Source organism: Rattus norvegicus, chromosome 2 (assembly GCF_036323735.1).
Source record: "Rattus norvegicus strain BN/NHsdMcwi chromosome 2, GRCr8, whole genome shotgun sequence".
Lineage (NCBI taxonomy): Eukaryota > Metazoa > Chordata > Mammalia > Rodentia > Muridae > Rattus > Rattus norvegicus.
The window spans coordinates 226,678,185-226,701,311 of NC_086020.1; the positions used below are offsets into that span (position 1 = coordinate 226,678,185).

General features: G+C 48.1%; 1 protein-coding gene and 1 non-coding gene across 7 annotated transcripts in view; both read right to left on the reverse strand.

The window, feature by feature from the left end:
• Positions 1-10,919: 10,919 nt before the first annotated feature.
• LOC120101140 (U6 spliceosomal RNA) lies at positions 10,920-11,026 on the reverse strand. The gene has a single exon (XR_005501537.1). It is a non-coding gene; the product is annotated as a U6 spliceosomal RNA (small nuclear RNA).
• Positions 11,027-11,560: 534 nt separating this feature from the next.
• The window catches only part of Nfkb1 (nuclear factor kappa B subunit 1), a 116,153-nt gene continuing 104,586 nt past the window's right edge, over positions 11,561-23,127 (reverse strand). For 2 of the 6 annotated variants that reach the window (NM_001276711.2, NM_001415012.1), the window contains exons 18-25: positions 21,305-21,506; positions 20,703-20,872; positions 20,308-20,410; positions 18,126-18,250; positions 17,362-17,428; positions 16,911-17,083; positions 15,951-16,128; positions 11,561-12,404 (exon numbers count right to left, since the gene is read on the reverse strand). In NM_001276711.2, the coding sequence (NP_001263640.1) occupies positions 12,244-12,404; positions 15,951-16,128; positions 16,911-17,083; positions 17,362-17,428; positions 18,126-18,250; positions 20,308-20,410; positions 20,703-20,872; positions 21,305-21,506 (1,179 nt within the window). In that variant the 3' untranslated portion in view covers positions 11,561-12,243. Of the gene's footprint in view, positions 16,129-16,910; positions 17,084-17,361; positions 17,429-18,125; positions 18,251-20,307; positions 20,411-20,702; positions 20,873-21,304; positions 21,507-23,127 lie in introns of all 6 variants that reach the window. The other 4 variants (XM_063282630.1, XM_006233360.5, XM_063282629.1 and 1 more) reach the window with 2 other exon arrangements.

The following is a 23,127-nucleotide window of genomic DNA, read 5'->3' on the forward strand; positions in this document are numbered from 1 at the left end:
TATGTTTGCTAACTTCTTAAAGTGACAGAGACCTGAAACAGAGAGTTACCGGACTACCTTAGAATGTGAGGCATGCTCTCAGTTTAGGGAGGCGTGGGGAAGAGACTAGCATTGTTTGTATGGGAAATTCAGAGCATTTGACATCATTCCTGGGGTGATCTTTGACTAAATATAATTTTATCAGTGAGAATGCGAAACAAAAACCATTAGGCAGTAAGGATACTTTTACGACTTCCTTTTATGTGTATGACTGTTTTGCTTGCATTTATCTATGTCCACTTCATGAGTGCCTGGAGCCATCAAAGACTTTCTAGGTTCTGTGACACTTGTGTGCACATGGTGCACACACACAAGCAAATATATAAATGGAAACAATGATTTTTTTTAAAAACAGAATTCCAGATCACTAGGCAGTACTCAGGTTACTCCCATCTGCAGTCAGCCCTTACGGCCACATCCTTCCAGTTACATCTGAGATTCCTGCTGCTACACACAGAGAGGGACACACTCTTGAAAGCCTATGAGTGAATCTGTAAATAGACATCCCAGGTAGGTGTGTCTGAGGTCTGGGAATGATGGGTACCACATAGTGCCTTTTCCCAAGGACCTTACAGACCTCTACAGGTGGTGGGTGGGGACATATCCCACTGCTCATATAATGGGTACGCTTCAGCCCTTGCTGCTTCTGCTACCTCCTCCAAGCCACACAGTCCTTCTGTGGAATTCCTTCCCTGGCTTGTGTCATCCAGGAATCAGGTGCACCCTGGGTAAAGGGTGAAGGGTAAAGGGTGAAGGGTGAAGGGTGAAGGGTGAAGGGTGAAGGGTGAAGGGTGAGGGAAGATGGTGCTTCCAGTTGTCCCCACTGTCTCTGAGAACAGTAAAAAGACCCCATGCCCTTCCCCACACACTGCCTTGTATGCCTGAGCCTCCTCCAAGCCCTGTGTGCCCACGACATTAATCATTATTCTAATAGCCTTCTTACCCAAAAGGACAGTCTTCTTCAGTGTCCCCCCCTTGAGCCCCATTATCTGAAACTTTTCAGTAAGGCCGTCTTACCCAGCATTTTAGAAAAGATGTTTTTGGAAACATGATAAAATGGAAACATTTCAAATGAGTCTCTAAAGGTTTTCTTTGTAATTGATACCTGATGAAGACTACAGGATCGGCTGGTCAGCCGGGCTGGGCTCTGATATACAAGCAGAGGGTTAACCTGCCAAAACATCTTTGAGCCCTTGAGCAGGAGCCAAACGATAATGGGCTTTGCAGAAATAAGGACATTGTGTCATTGTCTCGTGTTTGATAAATATCCTTCCTCATGTTTGCAGACAAGGGTCACCATAAAGGGAAGTTTGCAATAATAATGCAGTTTGATTCCTTAGCCCTTTAATAAGATTTAGCACGATCTTTTGTTCTGTCTCATGCTGTGCACTGAGCAAATACCAAGTGATACCACACACACACATTACCCAGAGTTCTCGGGAAGGGGGGCATTTCTATTTGAAAACTGGCATTCATTCCTGCCTTGAACATACTTGAGAGCATCCTTTTATTATTCTGTCATTATTTATTATGGCCCTGGTAAAAAATTATTGGCTCCCGAGAGACAATGCATACATTCCCACAAGTTGGAACAGCTATTGCTGGAGAGCCGGCAAACAGCCAGAGCAGTGAGTGTCTGCTCTGAGAAGAGGCTGTGACCTCCAGGAACTGACTCATACTTTGTTACATCAAACATATTCCCCTTTGTCAGGGAGATGGTGTACAGTAAAGCATGTGATGTAAGTTGATATCTTGATAGGAGTTTTCTTGCCTGGTAAGGGAGTTCCCGGAGGGGCTGGGGAGATGGCTCAGTAGGTTGAGAGCACTCGTTCTTCCAGAAGACCTGGATTTTGATTCCCAGGGCCCACAGCAGCTCACAGTCATTTGTACTCTAACTGCCAAGGATCAGACACCCTCTTCTGACCTTGGGCACCAGGCATGCAGGTGGCAACAGTCATACAGGCAGGCAACACTCACACACAAAAAAAATATTCTTTTAAAGAGAGATACTGGATGTGAATCCTGCTACTGGGTGTGACTGGGAAACACCTATTTGAGGACTTGACACTTAAGACTGTTGATGAAACGGTGCTGACAGGCCGAGCGATGGTGTAGAGGCTGCTAAGTTAACCCTCCACCCTCACTGTCAGGTCTTCTTACAGTACAACCAGAAAGGTCTCACTTGTTTAGTCCACTCGCAGTCAGGTCTGCGGATTTGACAGCCACAATCATCCTAATTGGCACAATTAAAGGAATCTAACATCAGACATACTGCGTACTTGTGTTTGAACACTGGGCCAACACTAGCAGATTTTGAGTCTTTCTGTGTCATGATTTCTCTATTTTCTGTGTGTGTGTGTGTGTGTGTGTGTGTGTGTGTGTGTGTGCATCCATGTGCGTGGAGGTCAATGCTGGATGTCTTCCTTGATCTCTCCATGACCAAGCCAGCTCAGTCAGTCAGCGGACTCGCAAGGGAGGGAGTGAGGATTGAAAAGGACCATTAGATGACACTATAACATGACTCTAGTCAGCGCTGAAGCTGAAGTGGGTTTAATTTTCTCCAGTCTGCTTTTATATCATTCTAGACACATACAAAGAATATCGTCAGTCCTAAGGCATAAGTAGAGTAGTAAGGACCAAACAAGGCATAAACCAAGGTCCCATGATTAAGGTATTCAGGGTCTTAACAAGGCCCCTCAAGGTACGAAGAACACATTTCTCAGTTGTACTCATCTTGAGCCTACTTCCTAGTCCTAGCCCAATGTCAATTTCCTGCCAAATTCCTAGAAGTGGCCCCAGAAGCTCTACACATCTCCACCTTAGATTTTTAAGACAGCATCTCTCTCTGAACCTGGAACTGACTGATTCCACAAGGCGAGCTGTAGCAAGGTCAGTGAGCTCTGAAATCTGCCTGCCTCAGCTGTCCCCACTCTGAGGTTAAAGGCATGTAGCACCGCGCTTGGCTTTTATGAGGGAGATGGAGATCCAAGGCAGATCCTCATGTGTGAGCACTGGAACTTTACCAACTGAGCCTCCTATGTCTGTGTCGGTGTCCTCTGTCTCTCTCTACGACTTAACCCACCCCATGTGGTAATCGTGAGAACTAAATGAGATGACAGATAGATAAAGATAGCACAAATACAGCAAATGTGTGCTATTATAATTACTATTATGATTATTATGATTCCTGCCCCCATAGGAAGGCGAGAGGACTTCTGGGTATCTGAATCTTGGCAGGCATCGGATGTAGCAATGAACAGTGTCACCAGGGATCCAGGGACAGTGGAGAGGAAGCAGTGAGCACCCGTCACCCTACCTTGCCTGGCTGTCCTGAAGACACTTATAGAAAGTTTGGGTAAAGGCCACAAAGGCCATTTGGTTAGCAGATGGGGCCAAAGAGTGCTCTGGAAATTTGAATGATCCGATAACGTTTAATAAGTGAGATTCCCTGCAAAATAACAGATTTATCTGTTTCCAATCCTTATGCTTATAGAAAAAAAAAAAAAAGAAAAGAAAAGCCTGTATTTGCTTGAAGTCACTTGTAGGTAATCTCATCTTATAATCACTCAAAATCATTTTTATATTAGATAAAATGATAGCATTTCAAATGGGAGGGCAGTTGGGCTTCCCCTCAACCATAGGATGCTGGGTCACTGGCTGGCTCCCCATGCCTATGTGTACTTCATTTAACTCCTCATGATTTACTCTTGAACCAGTCCCGTACCATCTGAGCTTTAATTTCCTTATAGACGTGGTCAAAAATAACAGGTGTTTCACAACATCGCTCTGAGATTAAGTGGGATCATTGTTCAGCACCGGCAGGGATGAGCTCATGGTAAATGTTGTCTTATGGTCTTATGGTTCTTGCTCCCCAAAAGACAGTGGGAACCATCGGGTGTGGGGAGTGAGTCTCTTGCTCAAATGAGAGTTGTTTGAAGCTTCCCCTCCAGAGGTGGGGGCGGGGCGGGGCGGGGCGGGGCGGGGCGAGGGCGGTCCCAGTCTACCTGACCTGATGTGAAGAAAAAGAAAACAATATATTTCAAACCCACCCCCTCCTTTTTTTTTCTTTTCTTTTCTTTTTTTTTTTTTTGATATGTCTCTTGTCTGTTTTATCAAAAGAAAAACAAAAGAGCTACAAGAGCAGGGCTCTACATCTTCCCACAGAGGCTACTTACCTCCCATGCGCAGGAAAGGAGGCTGCTCAGAGGTGGCTGGCCAATGCCTGGGCCAAGGCTGGCTTTCAGCAAACTTCTGGAGGGAGGGTTCTGCACCCTTTTGCTCTAAGGGAGAGGGGAGGGTGAAGGAGAGCCCGGGGGGGGGGGGCTGGCTGATGGTGCCCTGAACTACACGCATGGGCAATGGTTTTCAAGAAGGAAAGGAGAAGTAGTGAGGGCCGATGAGTGGAAGATGTTGAGGAACCGAGGGAGAGAGAAGTGAGAGGGAGAGAGAAGAGAGGGAGAAAAGGAGAGAGAAATGAGAGACAGGGAGAGAAAGGGAAAGGAGGAATGTGACCAGAAGGGAGAGGAGAGAAAGAAAGGGGCAGAGGGTGGTAGGGAAGGGGAGGGGAGGGAGAGGAGAAAGAGGGAAGGAGCCTGCAGCTCTCTTAGCAGAGCTCTGGCTTCTGTCTATGCTCCTGGCAGACAGTGTGGAAACTGGGCCACAGGGTTCCAATACCAGAACTACTTTCTGCTCTGTCTTTCAATTTACTTCGTTTCTGTCCATCCTGCTATCCTGACAAACAGATAGCAGCTGAGTGATTTTTAAAGTGTGTGTGTGTGTAGTTCAGAGGAAAACTATGGGGCTGGCTCTCACTTTCCTTCTTTTTTGTGGGTTCTGGGGATCCAACTCAGCTTAGCAGGCTTGGGTGGCAGGCACACTTACAGGCTTCTGGCCCCGAGTGATTTCTAATTGAAGTTTATTTACCGTGACTCTGTGGAAACTTGACACCAACCTCTGGAAAAGATGGGGGAGAAGTTGGATGATTTATAAATTAAAAAAAAAAAGCCTCAGTAAACAAAAGAAAAGATGTGGCCATCAGCCGCGGCGGACAGCCTGGGGCATGGCCTGTGTGAAGGGCTGGCACTCAGCCTCCTTCTTGCTCCTCTTTTCCCTGTGCCTTTCAGAGACACAGTGGCGGCTGGCCCCCACGCTGTGTGCAAATGCTGTTCCCCAGCCAGTCACTATAGGCTTTTGGCTGGACGGTGGGGAAGGTAGGGACAAACAGCGACTATGACCTTCAAGGGATCAAAACCAGGATGGGACGAATTGTAGAGCTGCTTTGGCATAGATCTGAGTGGTTCACACACTTGGTGAGCTCACACTGCCCTCGCACCTGGGGAGGTAGTGGTGTTTCGTGTCTCAGTGATTGAAGGAGAGGTGCAGGGGCTGTGGAGTCCCAGGAAGAGAGTAGGAAGGGTCATTACTAGCTCTGGTGGCAAGGCCTGCCTAGGAGGCTGAAGTAAGGCTCTATAGAGGTGTCCTGTCCGGTCCTGTTGGCCACTCTGGGTGTTGGGAGACAGGGTTGTGCATTAATGTGAGTGGAGCCTGGATGGGGTTTTTGTTGTTATTTGAGACAGGGCTTCTCTGTGTAGCCCTGGCTGTCCTAGAACCCACTCTGGAACTCAGAGATCCACCTACCTCTGCCGCCCAAGTGCTGGGATTAAAGGTGTGCACCACAGCCGGGCACATGGGTGCGCTTTTTGAGGCTACGTCCTTGTTAAGGGAAGCATTGCATCTCAGGAAATAAAGTCAGGCAGTGTTGAGGAAACTCCTGCAATCTCCAAAGCTAGAGAGAAGGGTCTGGAAGGAGAAGGGGCGCGAGAAAGACCAGCACGCACTCTCAAGGACCCTCCTGCCCTGTCTGGGCGAGTTCTGTCTGCTTTAGTGTTCTTAGAGGAAATGGCTTCACGGGATGCTGTCTTCCAGCTGTTTGGCCAGCTGTGAGTAATGTCCTTCAATGCCCCTGACTGGCAAGCTGCTCCTCCTGGCACAACCATGTGATCTGTTCCTTCACTCTGTGAGGGGTTACAGACCTGAAGGTGAGGCCTGAGCTGTAAATCTCACAGCTGAGTTTTGGTCTAGCCTCTCCTCACAGAGGACCAGGCACCAGCATGTGGGTCTTGTGAACTACGGCAGGAAGTGTAATGTTTCCCTCCCACCCCCCATTTACCTCAGAGTGTTACGGAAATAAGTATTGGGGAATATTTTAAATGGAAGCATCCCTGTTTTAAAGGATATTTGCTTGTTTAATTTGTAAGATGGTTGTTTGCAGATCGCAGAGAGAAATTTATTTGAAATGCGTAAAGGACATTTGCATTTGGTCAGGAGATAAACATGGGCGCTGCAGAACAAAATCACCCACACTGAGAAGCTTCTCATTCAAGTCTTTGAGTCATACTGTAACACAAGTTTGTATGCTGCTGCTTTGGGAAAGGGAAAGGGAACTTCAAAATCATCACCACCACCACCACCACCACCACCACCACCACCACCACCACCACCACCACCACCACCACCATCATCATCTGCTTTGGAGACAGGGTCTCACTATGTAGTCTAGGTTGGCCTCAAACAGTTGGTGATCCCCCTGCCTCATCCTCCAGAGCATCAGCATTACAGACTTGTGCCACAAGCCCGGCTTTACCAAGCAGTATGTCCTTGTAGTGATATTCTGGGCCCACTTTGCATATGTGTTGGCACATTATGACTCCATCTTTGCACAGAGCTGGGAGACACGTTTTTATAAAAACAAGCCAGCCAGTTTTTCATCAAAAACTCTGAAGCATTCTCAAAGACGGTCTTTGGAGTTCGGTGGACCTGTGCTTGAATCTGGGATGGGCCAAATTCGAGCTCTGTGTCTGGGTTGGAAACGGAGAGGGGCTGGCGTAGAAAGACACTCGGTTTGGCTGGCTTCTTCCCCTTTGCTTTCCCTAGCCAAGACTTTGACCGCCATGTCTGTGTCGCAGAGAGCTACCCCAGGGGACCCAGGTGGGTAAATGAACAGCAGCGGGGTTTCCTTCTGCTGGAGAAGAAAGGCTGCGGATCCTGAAAAGGTCTGGGTTATGCCTGCAGAGTACAGAAACCTCAAAAGATGACTGAAGTTCTGAGGAAGCTATTTTTGAGGGGCGGCCTGCTGTGAGACAAGCTTTGAGGGCAAGCTTATTTCAGGCCCATTGTAACTTCCCAGCAGACCGCCTGCACTGCCTCCGGTGTTTATCCCTTATCCCCATCTGCTGGGCGAAGGTGGACTCTCCTTCCATTGAGAGGCAGGCAGCTCTGGCTGCCTTCATGTGGATTGGCATAGAGACCTGGGTAGGAAGCGGGTAAGAAGGGGACGTTTCTGGAACAAAAGAGAGCCAGGGTTGCTTATTAAAGAAGAGAAATGCCATTTTCTATGTTGGCATGAGCAGTCTGGTTGGTGTCCTTCCAGTCAGTATCTTTTATGCTGAACATCTGGTAGGGGCACTCTCTCATCAGATGCCTGGGAAATGGTGGCACCCACTCTACACCCAGGGCTTAACACCCCTCCCCCGCCCACCACACACACATTAGTATTTACTTTGCTCTCAAATCTGCCCCCGTGTCTATTGTGGGCAGCCTCTGCTGAGACAGCCTAGAGGCCAAGCAGGGTCACTTGGCAGCTGTTGGCTTGGCGAGGTTTGGCTAGGAGCTTGAGTAAGGCTGTTGGCTGAACACCTGTCCTGGCCCTCTCTTCATGGCTGCTTGGCTCCCTCTGAACATGGCAACTGAGGAAGGAAGTTCCGGGAAGGCTGACAGAAGTTGGGATTTAATTTTGGAAGTCACTCTGCAGCGTTCCTGCCCTGCCACAGGTGGCCTAGGCTCAGGAGCCTAAACCCAGGAAAAGATGGCGTCTCTAAGGTGGGGAGGGCATCAGGTTGCAAGACACTCAGCTGACAGCCACAGAAAGTCCTGGCTGAGGCGTGGTGACATCGTTGTCCCGGGACATATTAAGGAACACCAAAGCAGGACTCTTTCTGTTTTATAGTTTCCAAAACTCAGACTAACAAGGGCGTGTTAGGGTGGAGAGAGGATACTGTAATAGAAAACAGAGTTTTCTTTTTAACCAGTTTCTATTCATTCTAAGATGTAGAACCCAATGTGTTTTCACAACACAGAATGAAATCTTGCTTAGACAGGCCTTCTCGATGTCAAGATTGCTTATCTAAGGTTGGTAGTGTGTCTAAAATTCATTTGGTTTAAATTTTCACATTTGTTTCTGGTAGAAAGGGGTTGGATTAATTGGTGATTAGGCTCGTAGAATGTTTATTAAATAATTTACGTATTAAATAACTTATATACATAATATAAATAAATTTTTAAATATTTAACCATCCCTTCATCAATGACAATTTACTTAATCTTACACCGAATCCCTACTAGTGGACTCAATATCATCTTTTTTGTCCCAGTAAAATCATGCCTTGACTCATGAGCCTAGAAGCTAAATATCTGGATATAAACTCAGAAGCACCTTAGCCACAGCCCAGTTGAGCTCTTTTAGCCTCAATTTTCTACATTGTAAGTTTGGAATATTTTGTCATACCACCCCTGATTCTGGTCCCTTTTAAGACTAATTAAGTAACATAATTAATTCAACATATGCGAAGTCATCCTGGTTCGCTCCCAATACCTGTGCAACTGGACTTCCCTGGGGTACCAACCCTGATATGGGCACTGACATACAAGATGTCTATTTGGGGTACCCTGAGCTTGACAACTGTGAGGGAGATGAGCCCAGAGCACCTTAGCCTGTCTCCCAGGGATCTGAAGGTCCCAGAGATGGGCAAGGCATTCACTCCCACCGTGGAAATGGGGGAGGTACCTCTTTGTAGTGAACGCAGTTCCTAAAGATGGTAGCTGGTGGGTTTCCGGTTCCTTGGATGGGATCAGTGGTAGATCACTTGCAAGGCATGGGCAAGGCCTTAGGTTTTTGTTTTTTGTTTCTATGTGTAGCATGTGTTGCCTGCAGTGTATCTGTGCATTTACATGCCTGGCACCCACAGAAGCCAGAAGAAGACATCAGATGCCCTGGGACTGGAGTTACAGATGGTTGTGAGCTGTGAGGGGTTCCAGGAATTAAACCTAGGGACTGGTCCTCTGGAAGATCAGCCAGTTCCTTAACTGCCAAGCCACTTCCCCACCAGGTCTCCCCACTGCAGACCTTGGTTGCACACCAGAGTCCACCGTAAGGCCTGTTTAAGGCCATTGATCTCCCCTCCTCCTATGTTCTCAACTGCATGATTTACTAAACTCCATACTGGAGGGTCTTTTACATATGCTGAAGTTTATCTTCTAATTAAAATGTGTTATTTTTCTCGTGATCTCAAACATGTATACGATGTACTGAGATCATATCCACATACCCCACTGCCTTCTCGGTTTCCCACTGCCGAGGAAGCCCGGCTGCTTTTGTGCCTTCATGCTTATGTGCATGAGTGAGTTTAATTAGGGCTGCCTGCATGAGCATGGGTAGGGGGATGGTTCCTGGGGTATAGGCTATGCCATTTGAAGAAAGGACTCACTTCCCTAGCTGTGGGATGATGTCACAGGTGAGGCAGGTACAAGATAGAAGGAGGCTGTCATTGGACGAGAAGGAAGGATGGGCAGGAGAAAAGTTTGAAGGAAGCAGAGGAGATTGGAACAGAGAGGAGGAAGAGACAGGAGGGACAGGGAGAGAAGCCGTGGCAGGACAATATGGCAGGTGACTTTAAGATTCCACACTGTACTTTTACAGGTTGTTACAAATGTTTTTAAGGGATGGATGTGTATCGGGCTTTGTATGTTTAGGTGGGCAATTATATCTTATGAATTGGGTCAGAGGTTATTGTGTTGTGTGTTCCTTCATGTAGCGATTTAAGTGTATGAAAGTGTACGGCGGCTGGTCTGGTCTGGGCCGCCACAGAGTTGGGATGTGTGTTTCTGGCATGGAAACCTGCCTTGGGAACTAGATAGGTAGAGAGATTGCTGCCAGGCTCAGAGAGAGGCCTTCGGCAGTGTGATATGGGATGGAGCAGTCAGGCTTTGCTAACTGAGACTTAAGATATCCAGTAGATATCTTGGGGCACTGAGGTGCCAGACCTAAGTGGGGCTAAAAGATACTTTTTTAATTTTATATATATATATTTTTGTTGTTAATTAAACTCAATTTTTAATCTGATGATACTTAGTGTTCTCTTTTTAACTTTATAGGCATGTCTTTTTTTTTTTTTTTTTTACAGACTTGAATTTTTTTTTTTTATTAACTTGAGTATTTCTTATATACATTTCAAGTGTTATTCCCTTTCCCGGTTTCCGGGCAAACATCCCCCTCCCCCCTCCCCTTCCTTATGGGTGTTCCCCTCCCAACCCTCCCCCCATTGCCGCCCTCCCCCCATAGTCTAGTTCACTGGGGGTTCAGTCTTAGCAGGACCCAGGGCTTCCCCTTCCACTGGTGCTCTTACTAGGATATTCATTGCTACTTATGGGGTCAGAGTCCAGGGTCAGTCCATGAATAGTCTTTAGGTAGTGGCTTAGTCCCTGGAAGCTCTGGTTGCTTGGCATTGTTGTTCATAAGGGCCCCTTCGAGCTCTTCCAGTCCTTTCTCTGATTCCTTCAACGGGGGTCCTATTCTCAGTTCAGTGGTTTGCTGCTGGCATTCGCCTCTGCATTTGCTGTATTCTGGCTGTGTCTCTCAGGAGCAATCTACATCCGGCTCCTGTCGGACTGCACTTCTTTGCTTCATCCATCTTGTCTATTTGGGTGGCTCTATATGTATGGGCCACATGTGGGGCAGGCTCTGAATGGGTGTTCCTTCAGTCTCTGTTTTAATCTTTGCTTCTCCCTTCCCTGCCAAGGGTATTCTTTTTCCTCATTTAAAGAAAAAAAATATGGAACGCTTCACGAATTTGCGTGTCATCCTTGCGCAGGGGCCATGCTAATCTTCTCTGTATCGTTCCAATTTTAGTATATGTGCTGCCGAAGCGAGCACAATTTTTTATATTTTTACAACAGCACCTAGCAACTATTAACAGCCGGTTTCTGTCTCTCTGTCTCTCTGTCTGTCTGTCTGTCTCTCTCTCTCTCTGTCTCTCTCTCTGTGTATGTGTGTGTGTGTGTGTGTGTGTTTCATCAGTCCCTTCCCATACATGATGAAGAACCATGTATTGTATAGATTTTGTGTAGTCAGCCATGAATACAACGGCCACATTGTATCCAGAAGAGGACTCGCGGAAGCTTTAGTATGTTATACCTTGCAGACACAGGAAGAATGCCCTGGAGAGGAATGGTGTCTGGAATGGAATGCTGATGCCAGGTGTCCAGATGAAAGTGCCTGGGCCAGAATGTGTCAGGTTTGCCCTCAGTCTTGGGGTAGAGCACTTTTGTTTCATAGCTGTCTGTTTGAACATTTCTAGCAGCAAAGGAATGTGTCTAAAGGAGTATGTGGATGTGACAAGCAGGCTGTGGGGTGTTCCCACTGGGACAGGGACTCCTCTGAGAAAGTAGCTGCAGAGACCAGACAAGATGAGGTCAACAGTGTGCTTGTACTTTTATTATAAAAGTAAAATAAAAAATAGCATTTATAAATCCAACATTTCTTCTTTTAAAGTATTTGATTTAGAAAACATATTTACAATAGTAAAATGCAGAAAAGGGGGAAAATACTATTTTCAGCACTGATTATAGCAGGTTTTAAATATTGTTAAGTTCATGTCTTTTTTTTTTTTAAATCACAGATAAACCACATTAGAAAAAGCCATGTCTTTTTTTTATTGCGCATGAAGTTACTCACTTAAAAATATCTTTTTCCTTAATCTTAATTTGAGTGCATGACTGTACTGTAGATGGCTAGAAAGAACACCAGGTGGGGACTGCGATACCTTAATGACAGCGGGGACCCAGCAGAGGGACAGCAGTGACAACACAAAGCAAGTGTAATCCAATAGCAGCTGGAAAAGCTCAAGCCACCATACCCCAAGCCACACCGAGTGCAGCCGTGATTGCTAGACACCATCTGTATATGACAACTAAATTTCATTTCAGAGCCAAGAAAGGAAGCCAAATTCGGAAGGCCTCGAATGACATCAAGATTGACCCTGCAGGCCGGTGACCTTCCAGCACCTTGGGATGCGTTTTTTGCCTTCTCCTTCGGAACGATATGATGGCCTTTCAGGGCTTTGGTTTACAGTGTGGGGAACCGCCAGCAGGCTAAATTTTGCCTTCTATAGGTCCATCCTGCCCATAATTGTGAGGCATTTTGTTCAGAGATAGCAGTGGGCCATCTCCAGTGAGGGACTCCGAGAAGCTGAGTTTGCGGAAGGATGTCTCCACACCACTGTCACACACGCTGTCATTATCTCGGAGCTCATCTGAGGAGAAAGCACAGATTCATCAGGGGCTGAGCTAGGCCATGGCGAGGCTTTCGTTCTGCCTGCTGTCCTCGTGCCCTTCAACTGTCAACCTCACACTGTCTAGAATCACCTGCAGAAGGAGGTGCAAATGAGGGACCAGCCAGATGAGACTGGTGTGAGGGCATGTCTGAGGGGACGGTCCTGACAGTTAACCGATGTGGGCCACTGTAGACAGCACAGTCCCGAGCTGTGTAAGAAAGCGAGCTCAGCGTGAGCCTCGAGGCTGCCAGCTGCAGTCCTCAATAGTTTCTGACTCAAATTCTTTGAGTTCCTGCCCTGTCATCCGTCAGTGATGGATGACCTGGCAGCTGACAGAAACCCAGAGAGTGTAGTCACAGCACCATACTAGAACTAGAACACCTTCCACAGCGGTGGAAGCGGGGCTCCCTTCCCAGGCTCTGCGGTGGGCTACTGTACGGAAGGATATGCTTCCACCCAGCACACGTCCCGCCCCGTGCCGTCCATGTTGCTTGGCCGTGTGAAGGGCAGGCGCTGTCGAATGACGTTAGGCACCGCTGCAGGGTCAGAGCGGGCCAAGAGTCCATCTTTCTGTTTGTCAGAATCTGCTCTGAGTTCTCTTGATTCAGAATAAACACGTTTTCCTTTTTAAAATGAGGCGTGTTTTCCTAACTGCTCTATTATTTTACTTTCTTACAGCTGGGGAAACTGCTGAACACACGGCAAAATCAAGTCCTCAGAGAAGCAGGAACTAAAAATGACGCCTCTCTGCGCTGAACGGACTTTTAAATAACACGCAGTGCGGAAAATGGTTTTTCTGGTGCAAGACAATGAGGCTGTTTTATTAAAAAAAAAATGTATCTATACTGAAAGCTTATCCCCAGGGATCTGACCAGAGCAGATTATCTCTGTATAGAGCAACTGAAGAAACAGAAGTCCAACACTGACTAAGCAAAAGGCTCGAATCTCGTCACTGAATCTTAGTGTCGGAACACTGAGACTCCATGGCCATGCCTGAGTCCTGTGCCGCTGTTAACTCAGCCAATCAGCTGTCTTTATTTGCTGTTATGTAACGGGGCCTGTGCAGTATTTAGAGGCTTACTCTTTATCACAATGCCCTACAAAGGCGTGTGCTAAGTAAAGGCCTGGCTTCCAGCCTGTGACTTTCTTTGGAGGTGATGCAACTCTTTGAAGGTGGAGCCTCAAAGAAGGAAATTCGGTCATTGAGGGTGTGGCCTTGAAATAGAGCCGGTGCTCTGGCTCCTCCCCATCTCTCTGCACTTCCACACCCCTGGACAATGAGTAGGATTCCTCTACCCCATGCTTCCTCCATGATGAAGGGCTTTGCTCTACCCCGAAGGCAATAGAAATTATAAACTTCGTGCCCAACCAAACCTCTTCTTGTAAGTTGGTCATAACTAGGGAAATGCAATACAATATTTAAGAATTCACTTTGTGTTTGTGGGATGTGTGCACATGTGTGCATGTGGGGAGAGGTCGACATTGTGTGACTTCCTTGGTCCTTCTCCATCTTGTTTTTTTGAGACTGGCCAGTGAGCCCCATGGATCCGCCCCTCTCAGTGTCTGTTCCTCCTCCATGCAGACTACTGGGATTACACATGTTTGTCACCCTCCTGGGCCCTCCCAAAGATACAGTAGAGGTCAAAGTTAGGTTCTCACCCTCACTGTGTTCCTAGCTGCTAAGTATTTAGTTTTTGATTATGATAGGAGCCCCATCACGTCACATCGGTGTGGTGCAGAGGACAGATGGAGGGACGGAGGGGACAGAGAGGCTGACTAGGAGCCACTGTGGATTTCAGGCAAGCATTGAGGATGGGCTGAGCTGGGCATCTGCCATGAGGTGAGGAAACGTTTGGGGTTGAACCTGAGGCACTGGATGCCAGGAAGATTTTGTCATAGCCTGGCTATGCTTTTGACAGACGTGGCCAGTGTGAGTTTGTGCAAGAGTAAGGAGTTGTGTGCAGATGATAAAATTTATTCGACCATAAAGAAAGATAAAATTTGCAGGGAAATGGATGGAACTGGAGAATACTAATCAAGGAAGCCCAGAGACATAAATACCGTTCTCTCTCACGTGCGGATCCCAGCTTCCAACAGTCACGTATGCGTATTTATGTGGGAGTGAGTGTGGGCAGAGGCCAGAGAACTAGAAGGGGCCTTCAGGGGGTGGGAAACAGGCTTTAAAAGGATGTGAGCGTAGGGAGGGTAACAGAACACATGTGAAGGTGGGGAGAGAGATGGGGAGACAGGGAGGAAGAGGGTCCAAGTGGGGACACGGGGCAGGGGCAGGGATGGGGGATGGGAGGCGTGGAGTTGTGAGAAAAAACCAGAACTAAGTATGTATAAAAAGGCTGTAAGGACACCAGTGCACACATACATGAACATGTACACACAGGCCTCATACATGCACAGATATACAGATGTCTCTGCAGAGGAGGAAGCTTAGGACTGGGCCTGCCTATGCACAGTGGTAAGGAGGAGGCAGCAGGGTGGGTGTGGGTGACAGAATGGGTGCGAGGTGACGAAGTCCTGAGTAGACACTGCTAGTGAGGGCTATCAGCTATGACTGCTGCAGCCACAGAGGAGCAGGATGAGGGCCAAATCAGGCAACTTGGAGGAGAGCCTAGGAGAGGTGGGGACCGAACCGGACACCAGGGGTCAGCAGTGAGGTAGGCAGTGGCTTTCATACTCTTCTGAGAATCCTGAACTCAGCTTAAGGATGTAACAAGGAAGTGATGTCTTATTTTTCTCTACATTTCTGATTTTAAAGATGAGAAGTTATATCCTATCAACTAGGTTATCCACAGCAGGTGGGGAAGGAACGGACAGAACAGGACAAAGAGACAAGAATTGGGTATCCAGGGCCTGCTGAAGGTGGTAGACAGATTCCCTGGGGCAGACACCACCTTCTGAGCCCTCCCGCCTGGGTACTGCTAGCTTTCCCTGGTTTCAGTGGAGTTTTGTGGTTAGGGTAGAAAGTGAACAAAAAGAAAGGGTGCTGAAGTTTGGACAAAGCACAGACAGAGTGCAAGACATAATTCAGGGTCTGTCCCAGGATCCATTTGTACAGATGTATGTGGGGGGACGACAGGAAGGCTGTTACTGTGGGGAGACAAAGTCAGGGCCACGAGCAGGGCAGGAGCTGAGGGAAGGAGACTCCCGAGGCGGGGAGGAGGTGGAGGACCCAGGGGTGGTGGCCCGGAAGGAAGGGTCATACAGTATGCATATTTTCTGGGTCCTACTCGTTGTCCTGTGACCCCTGTGGATCTTTCTTAGAATCTTTCTCTAAATTTAACAGGTATGAGAAGCAGTGTCCATTGTTTCCTGGGATTCTAAGTGACACATATGCCAATGTGAGTGTCTGTGGAACTGCCGGTCTGTGTGTACGGGAGCACGGCGGGGACTGAGCGGCATGCCACGTAGGAAGACCTGTCCAGGAAAAGACTAGGGAAAGGAAGTGTCGTGCCATGTCACAGGGCACAGAGACCCTGCCGGAGAGGAAAGGAAACCTCTCAGCCTCTTTACCTATGTGCTGTCTTGTGGAGGAGGACGAGAGAGGCAGCAAGTGGGCCTGAGCAGTGGTCACGGGGCTGGAGGCTGTGGTTTCCGGGGTGCGGAAGGCTGCCTGGATCACTTCAATGGCCTCTGTGTAGCCCATCTGTCGCAGGGCCTCCACCAGCTCTTTGATGGTCCCCCCAGAGACCTGGTAGGAAAAGGGAGAGTATGTCTGTGTGTTCAAGCCTGTCTGCAGGCTGTAAGCACCAACATCTATCTCGTCTTCTCTGTGTCTGCTCCAGAGAGCCTGGCGGTTAGGAGAGGGCAGGGAAGGAGGACCTGAAGAAACACAGTGTTTAGGTTCTACTTCCCATCTTAGATCAAATCCATTCAGAAAAATCACAGGAGAGATGGGGAAGGGGAGGGTGAGGGAGATGGAGAAGATGGGTGTGTGTGTGTGAAGAGATAAAGAAAAAAGAGGGGAAGAGGTGGGGGGGAAGCTTTTGAGTTCACAGAGACAGGAGGCTGCTTATGGTGATGTCTATGCACAGAAATCCAGTAGCTATCAATGACAGCCTCATTCAGAATATCTCCCCCATGTTTTTCTACTTTTTATTTTAGAATTGCTCTAATAGGAGTCACCCCACAGAACAATGAACCCATGGCCCCGGGTCCCCCTCTTGGACACAGGGATGAGCACACCGATCACAGCTTGGCGGGATCCCCATCTTGTGGGCAGTAGTCGTTTTTACAAGAAGGCTCTGAGAATTTGAAAACGGGGAATGCCTAGAGACAGGTAATCAGTCTTCTCAGGAAAACTGGCGTCATCCTGTCCTGGCCTAGGTCCCTTTGCCTCCCATGCCCCAGGCAACGACTGGTTTCCTTCCACAAAGTTACAACGCAGGGGAGAGGGCTGTGCCGCTCAGTGGTGTTGGCACAGTCAACTACCAATGGTTGCACACAACTCTAAATGGTACGGCGGTGCCTTACCTCATAGTTGTCCATAAGAGTTTTAGAAGGGGCGGGACTCAGCCGGAAGGCATTGTTCAATATCCCCAGACCTAACTTCTGCGCCAGAGTGGCCCAGTTCTTGTCGGGATCAGGAATTTCCAAGAGCTTGCAGAGTTGCAGCCTCGTGTCTTCTGTCAGCTGCTTAATGTCCCCTAGGGAGGAAACGTGACTGCTTTAGCCTTCCTGGGACAATCAGTCTGAGGGGACATGCCATCATCCAACTTCTGATGGAGGCAATCAAGCTTCTACAAAGTCCAGAGGCCCTGCCCAGCAGCAGCAGCTCAGAGCCACGCCTCCAGGGACCTCAGATTCCAAAATAAAAGTGAGAGTGTTCGCAGCACACCCCGGCCCGGGCTGGCTTCTCCTCTCCTCCTGTAAACCACAGCACCGGGCAACAGTGGCTGAGAGAATTTGTTCTGCCACAGCTCACCTTGTGGGAGTATGTCATCAGATGTGAACACTGGCTCATATGGTTTCCCATTTAGTATGTCAAATACCTGTCGGATAGAAAAACATAAGAAAATACTCGCAGAAATGAATTTAAAAAAATCCTGCCGCTCTCTGAGGCGACTTTGCTGACGGTACAGTTTAGGGATGTCAAGGGTTGGTCTTCTGTGTTCCTTGTAGGGACACCCAGCCCAGAAAACGGGCTCCCAGAGGTGCAGAGAGTATAGACTCCTACACATCTGACTGTCTTGGACCCATACACTGCCTACCCTGCCCTCTGGTTCTTTTCTCTTGGCCCAAACACCTAGTGTTTTCTCCTTTAACTGTAAGCTGAGTTGTGTTTTAAGGATGTTTTAAATATGTTTATGGAAATCCACAGCAGAATTTCTAGTTTATTTGTATGTGCAGAAACCGCTTACCCGAGCTCTGCAAGCTAGCTTCTGACTGAGACTGCAGGGATTCTGGTTGTGTGCTTAGATGGGGTAACTCTTCTGTGAGTTTTGTGCCTTTCTAACCTCTCACATCTGAACTCTGACCCAATTAAGCAAACAGCTCGAACTCGGGCTCAGCTGACCTCCCTCTTGCATGGATAGGCACTTCAGGACAGAGACCCTCCGGGCAAGCAGACTCCATAGAAACAAAGGCATGCTCTTCAGGGAAGAGAGTGCCAAGAAGACCATCTGTTTTTATATTCCTGAGCCCTGGCTCCCCACCAAACACCCATGAGATGGGCTGGCCAGGGCTCACCTGCCAGTTGGCAGCCATGTCCAGGGGTGTGGTGCCTGGCACTACTCCCTCATCTTCTCCAGCCTTCTCCCAAGAGTCGTCCAGGTCATAGAGAGGCTCAAAGTTCTCCACCAGGGGGTCTGCTCCTATGGAGTCAGGCAACACAGTGTTAGGATTGCACACAGGACTCACATTTCTTTTTTTTTCTTTTTTAAAGGGGTTATTTATTCATTTTATTTATATGAGTACACCATAGCTGTCTCCAGGCACACCAGAAGAGGGCAGCAGATCACATTAGAGATGGTTGTGAGCCACCATGTGGTTGCTGGGACTTGAACTCAGGACCTCTGGAAGATCAGTCAGTGCTCCTAACCACTGAGCCATCTCTCCAGCCCCAGGACTCACATTTCTAAGGACAATTTAGCTCTTGCTCATTCAGGCGATTACGGGCTAGCTTTCCATTTCTGGGGAAATTTAAAACAATTTTTCACCATTTTAGTTTACTTCTACTGGAAAGGTATCCTGGGTAACCTCTATAGCCAAGGATACTATCACAAACAAAAGAGAAGCAGAGGGGGAGAGGTGGAGGAGGAGTTATGTGAAGGGGGACTGGGAGGAGGGAGGCCGTGATTGGGATGTAAAGTGCGTGACTGAGACTCCCCCGATTTGGATTTTTTTAACTAAATGATGCATTTTAACCTGAGGACTTGTAGGTGGCAATTTACAGGGCCACGATGTACCTGGGGCAAAGCCCTGCACTTTCACACTTACATCTACCAATGCACACTTCTCACACTCTCTCTTGCCTGGGTGGGACAGATCTGCTTGGACAGTTCTATCCTCGAGTGCTGTACTTTTGGGGCCCTAGTTCTTAAGCCACGGAGAAATAAACCCCACAAGGACCCTGTGCTAGGCAGGATGTGTTGTTATGGGGAAAATGTGCTAACACGTCTTGAGCATCTTGCTTGTTCCTCAGCTGCCAGCAAGAAAACACAAAAAGTAACCCAAATGGTAGTGCGAGTTGCCTCTCATGGCCGTCCTGGCTCTTTTACACGTGTTCAACTCCGTGTTTAACCAAGAGTGGCTGTTATTTGCCACCGTTCCATGGGGAATTCGAGTAAAACTGCTGCCATTCTATTCATGCATTTACTGTTGAGACAGGACCTCCCTAGGCATCTTGGTTTGGCCTGGAACTATGTAGACCAAGGTAACCTAAGCTTGTGGCAATTCTCCTGCCTCAGCTTTCTAAAAGTTGAGATTTCAGGTGTACGTCACTATGTCTGACTAAGAGACAACATTTTTTTTTTCTCTTCAGCATAGTAAGTGATTTCCAAAATGACTCACGCACAACACAACCAGGGCCTCTTTGCCTGAATCTGTGAAGAGTGTGTCGTCCACAAATCTTCCCTTATCAACCTCTGAGGTAAGTCAGGTTATGTCTGGACAGGCCCGGAATGCCAATCTCACCCACCATGTGTTAACACTAAACACACTAGGCACTGGAGACAGGAGCTGAGCTGCAATGTCTCCCTGTGCTTTACAGGACTAGGGAGCTAACCAGAAGAACCCAAGAACCCCAGGCCAACTGAGAGGAACACTGTGTGGAGGATAAGTCTGCAGGTTGGGCTGTGGCGCTGTGACTCACAGCTCTCTGAGACACTGGGAGTGGGGCTTGATCACCTCTCCAGTCTGCCTACTTGGATCTAAGATAGGAATAGCAACATGTCTTGTCTCAGAGTTACTGAGGATTACGTGTGCTAAAGGAGGCTGCATGTGAGATGTCAACACGGTGCCTGGAACACAGGAAAGGCCTCATGCACAATAATACGAATACATGGCCCGTTTGCTTTTCCTACGACTTTGGCTTCTAGGAGACTCTTTTTGCAAAAGGAAGTCTTTAGATATGTTCCTTCTGGGAGACTTGTAATAGGACCAGAAACTGACAGAGCTTAAGATTTTATAGTCACTGAGTCAACCTGAACAACCCGACATAGACAGCTAACCAGGGGGAGGAAACTAACACAGGTGTCAACCCCAGGTTATCAGGCCACACTGAGCCTCACTGCAGCTGAAGTGTGACCAGCCATGCGGTTTTCATTTACCCAGGCTTCCCCAGAGCAGAAGTGCAGCTTCCAAAGGCAGCATTGCACTTGCAGGCAGAGTTTGCTTTGCTGATGTCCATCAGTGACCAGCAGCATCTTACCTGCTGCTTTGAGAAGAGCTGCCAGCCTGGTGGACCCTCTTCCAGCTGCTATGTGTAGAGGTGTCGTCCCATCGTAGGTGGTGCTGTCCACGAGGGCGTCACCCTAAACCCACCCACAAAGAGAGAGTTAGCAGAAGGCTCATTTGTCTACCTCCATATCTCCATGGATCCTCAGGTTATATTGTTAGCCCAATTGCTAGACTGAGCTGGCTCTGTCACTGGAGAAGTCCCCCAGTTAGGGAGCTGGGCTGGAGGTGGGGACGCAGGAAGTGGCCTCTCTGAGCACCAGCAGATGCCAGGCAGAGCTGAATGCTGACAGCACAGCTGGTCCTAGCGTCACTCTTTGCAAAGTTCCTTGAGGGCGTTTAGTTCAAGATCACAAGGGCGTCCTTTACCTCCAGGAGCAGGCAGCCGGCCAACGAGATGTTGTCGTACTCCACGGCCAGGTGCAGTGCCGTGCGCCCAGACTTCTGCTCCTGAGCGTTGACTTCTGCCCCAGCAGCCACAAGCAGCTGCAGACATGACAGGCTGTTGCTCATCACAGCTATGTGAATGGCATTCAGACCTAAGGCCAAGCAAAGGCAGAGATGTGGGCAAGGTTGCCAGAGCTGGGCTGTGGGGAGGAGGGACACCGCCAGGTCACGGCACTTCCGGTTTTTGTTCAGGGCTTGCTTCAAAGGCTCAGAAGGTCCACTGTTCTGTTTTTAGAAGCCACGAGCTCCTATTGTGCTCACGGGAGACAATGAGCTACCAAATAAACATTCTCCACATATGTGATGCTTTCTGTAAGACTAGTGTTTGCCCAGGCCTGCTTTCCCACTTACTAAGTAACTTTCCCGAGTCATCTTTAAGGGTAAACAGCAGAAATAACCACGACATCTGAGGAACTCCGGCTGGCAGAGGGGAGTATGGTGAAAGTCAGATACATTTACCAAATGCCAAGCTCTTCTGCAGCAGCCGGCAGGGGAAGGTTAGCCAGCAGCGTGACTGCCCTTACCTTCCCCGTTGGGGTGGTTGATAAGGAGTGCTGCCTTGCTGTTCTTGAGTAGGACCCCGAGGATTTTATCATGTCCTTCTTTGGCAGCTAGGTGCAGGACAGAGTTGCCCCAGCGGTCCAGAAGACTCAGGTCAGCCCCAACCCTCAGCAAGTCCTCCACCACATCTTCCTGCTTGGTGATCACGGCCAAGTGCAAAGGTGTCTACATAGAGAAGGAGCAGGAGAGCCGTTGGTTATGAACATCTGTAACCCCTGGCTTCAGAACTATGCCATGGAGTCACGCTGCAGGGACATCTGTCATTCAAGGGGCTTTCTGTTCCACATGCCAGGCTCAAAGGCCCAAGAAGGGCACCAGCATCCAACAGTCAGGGTTATAGAATAAACTTAAAATGCTTAGTAGTTTTACTAAATGATTTTTTAAGCCATGTAGAAGTAAAATTAAGCTTTTTTGAATTTCTGATAGGAATCTATACCTGGTAATTCTACACATTGTCAAATCCAACCAATGCTGTGTTTTTTTTTTTCTTTAAGATTCATTTATTTATTATATATAAGTACATTATCGCTGTCCTCAGACACACCAGAAGAGGGCACCAGATCCCATTACAGATGGTTGTGAGCCACCGTGTGGTTGCTGGGATTTGAACTCAGGACCTCTGGAAGAGCAGTCAGTGCTCTTAACCACTGAGCCATCTTTGCAGCCCCCAATGCTGTGGTTTTAACAAGGAAATGTAAATACACTATTAAAAGAAAGCAATCAAGAAAGGGGCCGTCCTTCACAATAGTATGGAAATACACATGCTAAACCAGAACACGGTGCTACAGGCTGGCTTCAAGAGAGCCACAGTTACAAGCGATACTGCCGTGCTACCAAAGGTATTGCCGGGTTCTCCTTGGCACAGCCACCCAATACAACACTCGCCCCAAGAAAGCTCAGGCGGAAAACAACCCCAGCTACTGTGCATAAAAGGCACAGGAAAGTCTTTCTGACTACCCTGACTACAAAGTTGTGCTTCCGTGGGTGTAAGGAGGATGCATGGAAAACTGTTTTCAGAAACGAGCAAGGTCAACACAATCATGAAAGTGTCCGTCAAAGAACTGAGGTCACTGATGGAGAGTGACACCTTTCAGTGTCAGCCAGTCTGTCTCGCTGGAGCTTTACAGTGAACTCCAGGCTGCGTAGTGAGGACTCCCATTCAGGGAATAATTAGTTCCCGCTGGAGAGGCAGCGGCAGGTGGGCCACCAACACAAATCACCACGGTGATACTTTAGGTGTCTAGATCTTAACCCCTAGGATTGTATCTTAAACTCGTATAAAATGTGTGTCTCAAGATATCCCTAGAATCGATCTGTGGAGCTCAGTGTTCAAACTGTCCTAGTAACCCGCTTCTGTCACAGATGGACAGGTAGGCATGGTGCAGGTGCTTACTGCAGCATTCTCCTCAGAAGCAATGAGAACAAACAAGCTGTCCATGGAACTGATGGATAAATGCCGTAGAGAGCCAAGACAGGACACAGTACAACGCTACGCACACATCCACAATCTACGTACACATGGATTGACTACTCGTTCAACAATTCACTCCGTTTAGAGACAGTCTTGCTTTCTGCCCAGCCTGCACTGGACATCTATATTCAAGGATTCTTCCTGACTCAGCCTCCTGAAGAACAGGAACTAACACATATGCAGCCATGTTTGGCTTAGGGAAAAAGTCTTAGAGAGCTATCCATGTACATATGCACATACGAAGAGTGAAATGTGACTAGGGCCTGTTTCAATTTTCTAATTGTAACATCGTGTTAAGTAGGATGTGACTGCTGG